Here is a 13,801-nt window from a genome sequence, read left to right as displayed (position 1 = left end):
CTGTTCTGAACACAAACCATGCCTACTACCACTGGGTGACACTGTTAGACCACAGAACAGTCTTCTTTGGGAAAAGCAAGGGTCCTTGAACTTCAGATCTCATCAGGGTACTTTATGTAGGAGAGAGAAGCTCAGAGTCACTTCATGGTCCTGTATCAAATGTTATTTGATGAGTGTAATTTATCTTTCCAAGGCAATTTTAAGGCCGTTGACTTTAAAGTAATCAATTATTAAATCTGTTAATTGACAGCATTTCAGTTGCTTAGAGGTTTATGCAAATTAGTGGGCTGCATATTAATGAAATGCTAATTACCTTATGGGAATTTTAATGTAAGCCAACATACTAATATTTATTTCTCACCAGACAACATTTTGAGTTATCTTTTTGTGGCAAAAGACTCATTGCTACACATAACCTTTAATGTTAGGGACGTTAAGTGAATATTTTATTAGGTCATGTTGTTCAAGAAGGAGCACAATCTGCTGGTTTAGAAAAATGGACATTTGGTTCCCTGTACTGATCTGTATCAAGAGAAGAGACTTGCCTAGAACTCATTCTGGGCTCCTTCAAAAATCAAATGAGGGTGGAGAATGTGTTCAAAGCAAAGGTTGACCTCCCCACCTGCACCTCCCCTGTTTTCCCCCTTTTGTAAATCTGAGCTCTATGCTTTACTTGACCTGTGTATCACATGGCCAGTTTTAGTTAAAGAATATGTGGAAGGCACATGGAGATGTTTCTGGGGATGAGAAATAAGAGTCAGGCTTTTCCTTTGTGAGCTTAATGTGATGAATAAGAAAACTTCAAATACAGGTTTGCTTGTTTGTTTTTAAATATTTCATTTATTTGACAGAGAGGGACAGAGCAAGAGAAGGAACATAAGCAAGGGGAGTGAGAGAGGAAAAAGCAGGCTCCCCGCCAAGCAGGGAGCCCAATGCAGGGCTTGAACCCAGGACCCTGGGATCATGACCCGAGCTGAAGGCAGACGCTTAATGACTGAGCATGGGATTTGGCCGGAGTGCAGCTAGATTAGAGAGAAGAGTGAGGGGGAGGAGTAGAGGACAGTGAAGAGACAGCTGCTCAGTCCTGAGTCTGAGGGATGAAAACGTGGACTAGGATTATAGCAGTGGCAGTGGGTGATGGTCTCAAGGACATTTATCATGAGGAAGAAGGGCTGACTGTTCGATTACGCATCAAGGCTGAAGCCTGGGACATTGCAGAGATAGTATTGGTTTGAAAGCTGCCTGGCCGATGGCAAATAAGGAGGTTGGGAAGGCGACAGGATTATTTCTACAGTGGAAGAATGGTGTGTGTGGTGTCCTCTCTGTTGGTATTGAAAAACAATAATTTCAACTTAAATTTGCCTGCGGTGGTTTCCACTAGAATATAAGGGGTCTGCTCTCTCCTTTTTAGTGTTCTATCCTCATCTGGCCCATAGGGGGCACTCAGTGAACAAACCAGCGAGGTTGAGCTCAACTTTAAACATGTTGCTTCAGTTGGCACTTGGAGTTTTTGACCTGGAGCTTGGGAAGAAAGGAACAATCTTCACGTACACCTTAGAAATGGCTCATATAACAGAAAGGCCAAAGGGCATGTGGGGGTCACCAAAGGCAAGAGGATAGGGCTAGGGACCCGTTTTTGGAGAACAGGGAGAGAGAGTGGGAGGGAGAAGATGCCTGGGCGGACAGGTAAGGGAGAACCAGGAGAGCATTGTCCAAGGGGCTGGCTCTCACACTGAGGAGAAGATGGACAATGGCTTTGAATTCCAGGGAGAGGCTGAGGAGAAGAAGCCGTCTACTGCACAGGGAGTAGATGATCACTGCACAGAATTTGTTTTCTGTGATCTGTTAGTGATCCCGTGGTGGCTTTTTGTCCTTGACTGCCTCACAGATCACCGTCTTCGTGAGCAGACCTCAGGGCCGGAGCACAGGACCTCTTACCTGAAAGAACATCGGATTGGCCCTGTGGCACAGTCAGCCTAATGGATAGCAGCTAATAAGGAGGCAAACTTCTCAGGTTGAAATATCTCTGGATTAGAACTTGAGCCCAACCATTTTCTTGTACTTGCTTGGTTGAGAAAGGACTAAGTTACTGGGACCTGCAGAGCCCAGAAACATAGCAGGCTCTGACCTGCTCTGTGGTATGTGCTATGTGTCACTACCCTTGGTGGTGATGCCAATCATTTGGTTGTCCCTTTCCTTTCTTTCAGGTGCATGCTGCTCTTGGCCAGGGCTGAGGAGCATTCCCCTCCCCATCCCCAAACATTCACTGCTCACAGAAATAGGGTAGTACTGTAGGCCACCAGGGAATTCTAGAATCTGCCCTGGAGGTACAGGGAGGGAATGTGCAGAATTCAGGTCTTACCTGAAGGGCTATCGGATGTTAAGCGAATTGCAAACGACACTAAAGTTGTCTTGATGTTTGAAGAGTTTAACTCTTTATATTGGCCAATTAGGAGATGTTATGTTTTTGTAAATCCCTTATTTTTATATAATTGCTCTGTGCTCAGAATAGTTAATTGCAACAGATTACTGAGAAATTAGGGAGAAATGGCCACCCAATTCCACAGATAAGAAGACTGAGGCATAGAGATTGGGAAATTACATGCTGCAAGCTCCACTCTGTGCTTTGGCCTTGTCTATCAGGGATTTTCATTGCTCCCCTCCATCCTCTCCCCACTCCCATGTCCCTCTCTGTCACCTAAGTCCAAATTGTAAAGTCGAGCAGAGCAGAGACCATGACTGGGTTTATCCATTAAACTTCGTCTAAACTAGTATACTTGCAGCGCATGGCCATCCATTTTCACTTTGAGAGGACGTTAGTTAATGGAGAGGTAGATTAATGAACTCATTTATTGGAACTATTTAACTGTCTAATTTATTGAGTGGCTGCTGCAGGGGCAGGTACGGTGTATGGTGGATGTTTTCCCTAAGTTTTCTTTTATGCTTCCAACCACTCTGCAAATGTAGATACGTGAACTCTGATTCACAGGTGAGGAAATTAAGACCCAGATTAAATAATTAATAGAAAATCACATAACCGCTGAATGACATAACCAGGATTCTAATCCAGGACAGGTGGTCTTCAAGTCTGGTCTTCTTTTCCATTATATTGTATTACTTCTCATGGACTGAATGAACAAGGTTTAAAGTGGATAAAATAACAGAAGTCTAATAATGTAACAGCAACCAAATGATCTCTAGATAGTAATTTTAATAGCTATTTAATCTGTACCATATTTAACCCAGTATACTGTACATACATGGAAGGGTAGTAAGCCAAAAAGCTGTACCGATTGGTGAACTTTCAGTGAACAAATCTGTATAACTAGAACCTATATCAGGAAACAGAACATTATCAGCACCTGAAAAGTCTTCTTTATCCCCTTCCACTCCCAGCCCACTCCCAAGATGCCCTTTATCCTGATTTCTAACACAAAAATTGGTTTCACCTGTTTTTGAACATTGTATATGTGGAATCATCCAGTATGGACTCTCTTGTGTCTGGCTTCCTTTGCTCAGTACTGTATTTGTGAGATTCAGCCTTGCAGTTGCTGTCCATTCATTCCCATTGCTGCACAGTATTCTGGTGTCAGTGTACCGCAATGTATTTATCCAGCCTTGTGATAATGGACACTTGGGTCACTTCCAACACGGAGCTATTAAGAATAGCACTGCTGTGAACAAGCTTATAAAAACCTTTATGTGATTTCAGGAAAATGTGTCTGTCCTGCCTTCTATCCTTGCTTTAATGTGATCTTCTCCAAGATGTTTTTAGTTTGGTGTTCTAAAGCTTTGATGTTAGAAAGCTTCTCAAATCCTTTCAAGACATAGAGAAAATCACCCTATTAAAGTGAAACACAGTTCTTCCCCCCATTATCCCAGTCCAGAAGAATGGAGTGCTCAAAGAGCATCCCTTTGGAATCAGACCCAAGTTCAAATTCTAGTCCTGTTCTTTAGTAGCTGTGTGACCCAGTACAGCAATAACAGTGTTATTGTTACTAATTGTTATTTATTGCCAGTGACAATGCAAGTAACAGATGACTTCTACCAAAAGTTCATGATTTCTAGTCATTGCCTTTGGTATACATTTCACATTTACTCTTCCTAACCACCTAAGAGATAATCTGCCATTATTTTTTTTTTAAACTAGTGTGTTAACTTGCTCAAAGACAGACTTACAGAATTTAGACCCAGTCCATGTGATCTGGAATCCATGTTCTTGAAGCTGTCTGAGCTTCCTTTGTAGGCCACAGGGGAAAAAAAACCCCTACCTCCTAGGGGTTTATCGAGGATTAAATGTTGGGGGGAAGCTTAGGTACACCTTCTAGGGCAGATACATAGGGACTCCAAAACAGATTTCTTTCGGGGCATATCTGTGCTTTCAGTGTGTACTTCTGCTAACAGTGTTGAGGGCCAGGGTGAGGCAACCCTGCTCTTCTGGTGATGGTTGTGAAAATGGGCGCCTAGTTGTTTGTGGGGCTGTCGCCACCTTCTGGTTGGTCTCTCCTCAGCCAGGCCAGCTTAGCTTTGATAACAGTCTCTGCTGTCTTCCTGACGTTTCTTGCCTCCTTTCCCATGTTCTAAATATAAAATATGTGCCTTTTTTATATAAAAATACATTTTTAGGGAATGAAGAAACCGATGAGAAAATGAGTTTGGTATTTTCCCAAGGGCGTCACTGTTTGGCGTTTGTACAGCAGCATGTTTGCAGCCAGTTTATTGAGAGCCTGAAGCGGCGGCCGTAGTGGAGCGGGCAGAGCGGAAAAAGCAGTGCTTCTGTGCTTGTGCAGATGGCTCTGGGGGCTGCCATTTCTAAGCCTTACTTTAGCTTTGTGGCCACAAAGCTCCCCTGTGCTCTCCTCTAACCCCTTTGGGTACTGGATGGCGTCACTTTCCCTAATGAATCTGTAGGTTCACCTCAGGGCTAGGCAATTCAGGGTTTTGTCAGTGAAATCCTTGGCTGTTGGGGAACACCCTTGTCTTAACTCACACTCTACTCTTTCAGCTTTCTCCTCACGGCCTGCTGCCCTTCCGGGAATGGTGGCTGCTGAGGGCAGGCCTGACCCAGGCCTAGAGCTGACAATCTCAAGTGATTGGGCTCTTGCAGAGTATTGTCAGAGGGTAGCTAGAACCTCTTGGAACCAGCCTGGGAAAAACCGCTCCTAAAGAGTGCTTTGGAGGGGCACCTGGGTGGCTCAGTGGGTTAAGCCTCTGCGTTCAGCTCAGGTCATGATCCTGGGGTCCTGGGATCAAGCCCCGCATCATCATCGGGCTCTCTGCTCAGCAGGGAGCCTGCTTCCTCCTCTCTCTCTGCCTGCCTCTCTGCCTTCTTGTGATCTCTGTCTGTCAAATAAATAAATAAAATCTTTAAAAAGAAAAGAATGCTTTGAAATTATTTTTAACTTGCCAGAAGTATTTGTAGCACTTCAGAAGTTTAATTGTTTCACTTTGGTTATAGTACACCCATAACCTATAGGACACCTGTATACATTGCCATGTTTGAGGTATTGTTTAAACAGCTTCAATTCTTAGTGCTGCTAGGTACAATTGGATTTTAGGCAAACATTAAACTTAGCATAATCTCTAAATTTGATTTTTAAATCTCATAGGATTAGGTTTTAAATTTTATCTTTCTGATGTAGAAACATGTACATGAAATATTGGTGCCCAAAATAGTATGATGAGGAAACTGCAATATGATGCAAGAAATATTTGTTTTATTAGTCTTGTTGTGAGATGTTTCTGTGGGAATAGTTATTTACCTCTGGAAAGCAATCAACACAGATTGCCTGGAATAGGCATGGAGTAGGCCCAGAATCTATCTTTGATAGGGAAAACAATGAAAAGCAAGGACTCCAAATCCATGATGTTAGAATTTCTTGTCCTCTGGGATAGTGGAGTTTAATGATGACTTCTGTTGATTTGCAGACATTAAAAGCAGAATTCTCATCAGGTGATGTTTTTCGGTGCATGCTCTTTGGGCTTGTGGCCTCAAAGGTTCTTCAGGCGCTTGTCTAATGCCTTTGGTACCAGATGGTGTCACTGTCTGCTCCTGGCCCAAGACGGAGTTTTTACTAAGATGTATTTAGTATTAGTGTCTGCTAAGATGCAATTCTGTGTTATTATTCAAATTCTTAAACTATTTCAATGTGTTCCCTCCTCAGAGCAGCAAAAAAGTCCCCTTGCTGTCTGGCTGTTTCTTGCTATCCCCTACACTCTGACTAAGCCATTCAGAACTCCATGTAGCACCTTAAAGGTGTGATAGACCTTTTTACACTTTTCAAAAAGTTCTTAATAATTGCAGGGTGAATGGGTCTTAGAATCACTGAATGTTATCAGTGAGAAGGGCTGTGGGTCCTATAGTTGTACTCCTATGTTTTTGAAGAAATTGAGGCTTAGGTGAATTTTTGTATGTCAGGTTTCTCAGACCTCTAAATAAACTCTGTAATGGTGTTGGTCACATAGTTCATCTAATAATAGCTTCAATTTATTGAATTCCCATAGACATGCCAGAAATTGTACAGAGTACTGAAATCTGCATTTCAACCAGTTTTTTAACACTCAGTTTAACAGAGGGGAGAATGGGGGGGTTAGGGATCTTAAGCTTTATCCAAGATGTCAAGCTAGTTTTATTTCTCTTTTATCGACATGAAACTTTAAAAAAAATTACTAGTTTATTTAATCGGGGAAATGAATATGACACAAATGTCTTCATGTTTATTTCTGGAACAATGTTTCGTGTAGTAATAATAATACCCACATGCAAAGTACTTTTCCTTCCAGACAGTCTGCCTCGTCTGTTCTGTCAGGCTTCTGGATTACCTGATGCCCAGAGAGGAAACCCTGACCTCCCAACTCCCACTTTCAGCTTTGTACACACACCTTGTTGCTAGGACTTCAGGCAGCTCAAGGGCTCCCTCTACTGGTAGCTAACCCAGGACTCTCTTTCTTAATTTGAGTACTAATTATTGACCTAGTCCAGGGAGTCTGAGGAATGAGAATATAGAACAAATAAGTTCTTTGCAGTGAAGATATGACAGTTTATATAAATATTGCTGGAACGGAAGGTGGGGTTAGGTGAGTACTAGGAAAAGGGAACAGAGAAAATTCTTCTGTTGAGAAGTCAGAGTTCAGTCACAACTGGGAAATTAGGAAAGGTGGTGTGGAAGATTTGACATTTCTCTGGATCTGAAAGGATGAGTGAAATCTGGCTTTGTGGCAATCCAGGGATAGGGTAGGAAGAGGATAAGCATCTTGGCTAGAGGGAATGGTGTTGGCAGAGGCATGCTGGCAAGGAAGGCAGGGAAATGTGAAAATTTGGGGAAGCAGTGAGTATTCATTTCAATTTAATTGGAGGATAGGATCTGTGAAATGGAAAAGTTCCGTTGGGATCAGGATGGCATTTTCCAGCCTTGGTAATGATGAGGAAGATGGTTGGCAGAGGGAAGGAAGTTGAATAAGAAGGTCATTTAGATTCCATGTGTTGGTCATGGCTCCAGGGTGGAAAGTCACTGAGAAGTGGCCAGAATACAGATTGCAGATCCTTCAGCAGCCACTGCCACAAGTACTGAAGATTCACAGAGATTGCTCCCTGCCAGTTCACCCCCTTCTTCCTAAGTGATCTTTTCCCAGGCGCCAGCATAGTCTACTTCATGAGGAGCTACATAGACTCATTTAGTCTGGTTCACAGGCAAGCGTCAGAGTTCCACTTGACTCAGGCTGAGGGCCTTCCGTGTTCCTTCTCCCAACCCGAGTTGTGAAAAAGGGCAAACCAGTGAGAAAGAATTGAAGGGAAGTGTTTGCACCTTCCTCTGCAGCACAACTCCTCCCGCCCCACCCTCTTGCTCTGGTGTCTGCCGGACAGTCCAGCAGGAGACACACTACCACCTGACTGCGCTGGTCCTCTGGGAGAAGACGCACTTCCCAGATACTAAATCTGAAGAGAAATCAGGAAAGAAGAGGATGAGGGGGGTGGCGGCGTGGAGGGGAGTGGCCGAAGTGAGAGACCGTGGAGGTCAATCAGTGAGACAAAGGAAAGAGTCACCCAGGGTTTGAGCACTAACTGCCTTCGCCTTCTTACTGTCACCACTTAGATGTCTGTCTGGCAAGTACCTCAAACTTTGCGTGTCCCAAGCAGAACTCCTGGTCTCACCTCCTGTCCAGGCAGCTCACCTCATAGCCTCCGTGCCTGCCTGACAGTGCTGACCTTCTCATTGTCAGGCCAGGAACCTTGGAGTCAGCCTTGGTTCTCCCGTGCCTTTCACACCTCATACCCAGTTCTTCAGGAAATCCCAGAGGCTTTCCAGTCAAAATCTATCCTGACCCGTCTGTCCCCCCACCTGCGCTGCAACTATCCTGGTCTAAACCATCTGTCACTCGCATCACAGCAGTAGCTCCCTGCCCAGTTCTTTCCCTGCCTGCTGCTGCTATTCTAAACTGAGTAACTAAGAGTGGTCTTCTAAAAATAGGAGTCAGATCTTGTCACTTCTCTGCTTCAAACCATGACTGGCTTTTCTGCTGTCTCCAGAGTCAAGGCCAAGGTCCTTACAATGGTCCCCACACTGTGGCCACAGTATCTGGGCTTGCTCAGCTGTTACCCTCTGTCTTCACCGACCCTTGCCTCCAGCCACACTAGTTTCTTTGCTGCTACTCATAGCCATCAGGCACGCTTCTGCCTTGTGGCCTTGGCACGAACTCTTCCCTCCATCTGGCGTACTCTTCTTCCACGTATCTGCAGGGCTTACCCTCCCCTATGTAATATTGACCTTAGGAGGCTGTAATCTGTTTTGATTTGGTGTCATGGAGATTATCCGTGGTTTAGCGCAGAGAAATAGATCCTTTTATGGAATCCTATAGGCCTTTTTGTCTACTGATTAACGAGAATGAAACTGCTGTTGGCTTTTAAAGACAACTGGGACTGCACAGAGGTGTGTGTGGTGCATTTCACATTTCCACCAAGAAGCACATTTTTGTGTGGGGCAGTGCATGAAGGTCAGGCTGGCTGTGATGGGTTCACTGATTCGCCATGTGCAAGGTTTGTCATTCTCCATTCAGTGACTGTTGCAGGCATTCTTATTTAAAAGATCAATGCAAGTTGTGTTCAAGGAATACTTGGTGTAATTTGTTATACATGTCTTAAAGTTCTGTAATTTTGAGCTTCAATTATGCCATTTAATCTAAAATAGAGGAAGAATGCATCTATAGTTTTTCTATTTCAGCTGACTTATTTATTCTTTGGATTTTTAACCTCTTTATTTTTACATTAATCTTCGAAAGACTTTGCTATAAAAATAACAGATTTGGTAGACAAAACATGGGTTTTGAGACAAGAGGACATTCATTTTAGTTTGAGGTTTACCTTACTGGTGATTGTTAGAATGGAGAAGTTGTTTAATGTTTGTTTCTCCATTTTATTGTCTGCAAAGTGAAAATCCTAGTGCTTCTGCAATCAGGTTGTTGCTGGAATGAGATGTGGTCACGTACTGGCTCTGGGTAGTTGCTGGCTGCCACTTCGAATGTCATTTCTCGTTGGACACAGAAGAGTATACCAGTGTTTTGGGATCGTTCATGGTTCAGGAAAACATCTTTAATGGCTTTGAAAGCAAAACTCCTGCTTATAGCTGACTGCCACTGGACCCATTTTTTGTTTCTGTTTTAAAAATTTTAGTTGAAAACACATCTCTATTCTTTGCACTGTCCGCCCTGCACCCTCATGCCCAGAGTCAGTGGAAACACACTGTGTGTTCTCTCCTCCCTCTGTCCAGCCCCCACGTGTAAATATGCACACATTTACTTAGATGTTTGCTCGGTATGTTGGTGTCAGGGGCAGAAATAAAGATGGAACTTACCTTCCATTGAGCTTATTTTTGGAGGACATCTCCATATTTTCAGTTTAGACCAGATTTGATTGAGTTCAGCATTTATTCAGCTTCCGCCATGTGCTGGGCACTTTGCTGGACTCGGGGATTTGAAACTGTAAAATAGTGGGTCTAGCTCTTGGAGAAAATAGAAAGCTATGGTTACTCCGTGTTAGGATGTGTTTCGCGACAGGAATACGTGTACGCCACTGCTGGGCCATGAGGGCACGGCGGTGATCATTATCTTGATGTCCTTGCGGAGGTGAGGGAAGGTGGCAGTGCTGGGTGTGAGCCCACTCACACGTGGGTCTCCCTCCCTACCTTGCCCTGTTCTGTGATCACTTCCATTTAGGGACATAAAACTGGCCAGAGAATTAGTAAGCGTGTTCTCTGGACTTTGAGAGGAAAGCTCAGTGTCAGATACTCCGCCATAGTCAAGCTCTGTATCTCATTTTTCTTTGGGAAACAAAGTCATCATACCGGGATAGGGAAGCATAAAATGGCATGTTAATTACCTCGAAATATTGGCCAGATTGGTTTTGGGGGCAAGGGAACAGGATAAAGGTCATCTGCAAGAGAAGAGCCTAGGTCTATGGCATAGGGTCTATGGCAGTTGGGTGCCAGCCAGATGGACCTGCGGGCGGTTTCCAGCACAATGCTTAGTCAACCTGCTTCCTCCCAGCTCTGGCACTGAGTGTGTTGTTCTTTCTGATTAAATATTACATATATTCACGATGTGCCCACTGTGCTGCATACTGCCTCCTGATCGTTACAGGGGTGATGCCCTGCTGTCCAGGTGCATCTTTTTTGGTGGGGAGGATACCTACACTTGAATCATATGATCAACAACTAGAATTGAACATGGGGGAGGGGACCATAGAGATTGTCATCTGTTTGTTTCACTTTACTGATCTGGAGTCTGGGCCCAGAAAGGCTGTGTGACTCTGCTCAGGCATTACATCAAGTTTTCTTCTGCTGTGCTCCAGTGACTGCCTGTCCTCCCTGCTAAAATCCTCGTGCAGGTAGGCTCTTGTTACAAGGTATCCCCCCCACCCCCCTCCCTCTTTCTTCCCTCCGTGGAACTTCCTTCCTTCCTGACACTGTTCTAGGGCAGCTGGAGAAGGGATAGGACAAAAGTCTTGCCCTCAGGAGGGGCGCCTGGGTAGCTCAGTGGGTTAAAAATCTTGCCCTCAGGAGCATGATGTGCTTTAGGGACCAGTAGCAAATAGGCAACATCAGCAGTCTAGACAAAGCAGGGAAGGGCTGGGGGTGGGATTGCAGGTGTAAGCAAGGTGGTGAGAAGTCAGACCTCTCTGAGGAGCTGGCGTTTGAAGAGGGAGCTGAGGAGATATGAGCCGGGTGCTCACATAAGGGGAGGGAGACCCCGGCCAGAGGCTGCATGAGGAACAGTGCTGTGTGCTCCAGAAGCCTCCCGATGCTGAGGAAGGTCAGGGCGCCGCACACTGCCAGTGCGTATTCATTTGGGGGGGAGGGGCTAGAAGAAGCAGTGAAGGACCTCGGTCTGGTGCCTGAGATGTTTGTAATGGGCTTACGTTGGTCTTCAGACTTGTTGGTGGGCCTCACCGTGTGTGACCTGAAGCTCAAGGTGTGAGGAGTAGTGACCAGAGTCAGGTTACGGGACCCCTTTGCTTTAGTTATGGGCCGCCCAGAACAAGGCCATTCTTCTCTCTCCTGGACTCTCCCCACAAAGCTTCAGATACTTTTCAGTGAAGTAGTGACGTGGGCCCAGGAGGATCGCATGTCGTTGCGCCCCATACTGTGTGAGAGGTCTCCACAGAAAAGCCTATAGATGTTCTCCTTTCCATTTCAGACGGCCCCTCTGAGGATACTGAACTTAAGGACGCATATCTCATCCCAAGAAACATCATGGCTGAGCCAGACTACATAGAAGATGACAATCCTGAACTAATTAGGCCTCAGAAACTAGTCAATCCTGTCAAAACATCCCGCAACCATCAGGATCTTCACAGAGAACTTCTCATGAATCAAAAGAGGTACAGTGGTTTCTTGAGCAAAGTTTTCCTTTGGGGACTTTGACTTAAGAGATTTTTTCTTTTCTTGACTGTATTTAAGGCTGCCTTATTCCTTCTAGTATGAACCAGGCATCCCTCCATGAAGTCAGGTCATGCAGGCACAGCGGCCACTACCGCTCTTACGCCTTGGGCAATAGAGCCTGTTCTCTTCTCAAGTGGACACGAATTATTGAATTTGGTTGGAATGGCGTCGATTAAGGATGAAAGAGTATCCTAAGTTGAAAAGAAATACATTCTTTCTTGGATTTGTAAAAATTTTGAATTTTCCTCTTATGTTTGGGGAAGTGTGGGAATCCAAGGCAAATACAGCCTGCATTTGTGAGTGGCAGGAAGAAGTCTCAAAACTATCGCAACTTAATAATAGACAAAAGCCCTCTTTTTTTTTTTTTTAAAGTTAACGTTTAAAATTATTACTATGATCATTTTTATTATTTTTTTGGAGGGGAGAAAACATTTACCTTTTTTATCTTCTTCTTCTTCTTCTTCCTTTTAAAGATTTGATTTATTTATTTGACAGGGAGAGACAGAGACACAGCAAGAGAAGGAACACAGCAGAAGGAGTGGGAGAAGGGAGAAGCAGGTTCCCAACGGAGCAGGGAGCCTGATGTGGGGCTCGATCCCAGGACCCTAGGATCATGACCCAAGCCAAAGGCAGACTCTTAATGACTAAGCCACCCAGGCACCCTACTTTTTTATCTTCTTTGTAAACTATTTGTTAGCTCCATTTGTACCATAAAAATTTTTGGCTGTTGGGTTGGTGTAGTCTGCTTTTTAAGTGATTTTAGGCAGGGCCAGGTGACTAGGAGAGCTGAGGATACAAAGTTACTTTTATTCATTAGGACACAAAGTTACTTATATTATTTAAAGACCTAGTAAGCTTCCCTTAGAACTATCTCCAGTTCTACAGAATGAAACTGATGATCTGAATTGTGGGACCACAGGTTGGTCATCACCCAACTCCTTACCAAGACCTTGTTAGCTCTCATTACACTGAAGGGTATATAGACCAAGTTCAACAGTAGGGTCATGTTTTTAGAGGGAAGGCCTAATTTTAGAGGGATGAGGAGGCGTCCTTCTAACCCAGTGCACCCTGCCAGAACTCATAACTCCTGTTGAGGAATTCAGTGTGACTCCACCCTTCCTCCAGGCTTTTGTTACCAGCATGCACTAGTATGGATTCATGCTGCTTAAATTGAATGCAAGTTTGATCCCTTCTGGATAAGTGCTTAGCTTCTAACTGTCTTTGTCACATAAAAGAAATATATAGATTTGGTATCATTGTGACTAAAGCAAAACAGGAACATGTACATTTCCTAAACAGGGCCACAGAATTTGGAGGCAGTCTTGGCTGGGAAATGATGCCTGCATTTTGGTAGGAAGATCAAAAGTTTGATATAGGGGGCACCTGGGTGGCTCAGTGGGTTAAGCCGCTGCCTTCGGCTTAGGTCATGATCTCAGGGTCCTGGGATCGAGTCCCGCATCGGGCTCTCTGCTCAGCAGGGAGCCTGCCTCCCTCTCTTTCTCTCTCTCTCTGCCAGCCTCTCCATCTACTTGTGATCTCTCTCTGTCAAATAAATAAATAAAATCTTTAAAAAAAAAAAAAAAAGAAATACATTAAAAAAAAAAAAAGTTTGATATAGGGATGCCTGGGCGGCTCAGTCAGTTAAGTATCTGTCTTTGGCTCAGGTATGATCCTAGGGTCCTGGGATCGAGTCCCACATCAGGCTCTTTCCTCAGCAGGGAGCCTGCTTCTCTCTGCCTGCCACTCCCCCTGCATGTGTGCCCATTCTCTCTTACTCTGACAAATAAATAAGAGCTTTAAAAAAAAAAAAAAGGTTTGATGCACTCCAAAAGAGGAGCAGTCATCACTAACTAGTTTCCTGATTGTCT

The 13,801-nt window shown here is 44.3% G+C and overlaps 1 protein-coding gene across 5 annotated transcripts in view; it reads left to right on the top strand.

Moving 5' to 3' along the window:
- Positions 1-13,801, top strand: part of FAM107B (family with sequence similarity 107 member B) — a 224,111-nt gene that overhangs the window by 200,264 nt on the left and 10,046 nt on the right. For 4 of the 5 annotated variants that reach the window (XM_046012400.1, XM_046012401.1, XM_046012402.1 and 1 more), the window contains one exon: positions 11,689-11,872. In XM_046012400.1, coding sequence (XP_045868356.1) covers positions 11,689-11,872 — 184 coding nt within the window. Of the gene's footprint in view, positions 1-8,913; positions 9,035-11,688; positions 11,873-13,801 lie in introns of those variants that run through there. The other variant, XM_046012404.1, reaches the window with a different exon arrangement.

Source organism: Meles meles, chromosome 7, assembly GCF_922984935.1.
Source record: "Meles meles chromosome 7, mMelMel3.1 paternal haplotype, whole genome shotgun sequence".
NCBI lineage: Eukaryota > Metazoa > Chordata > Mammalia > Carnivora > Mustelidae > Meles > Meles meles.
This window is presented reverse-complemented; position numbering and strand designations above follow the sequence as displayed.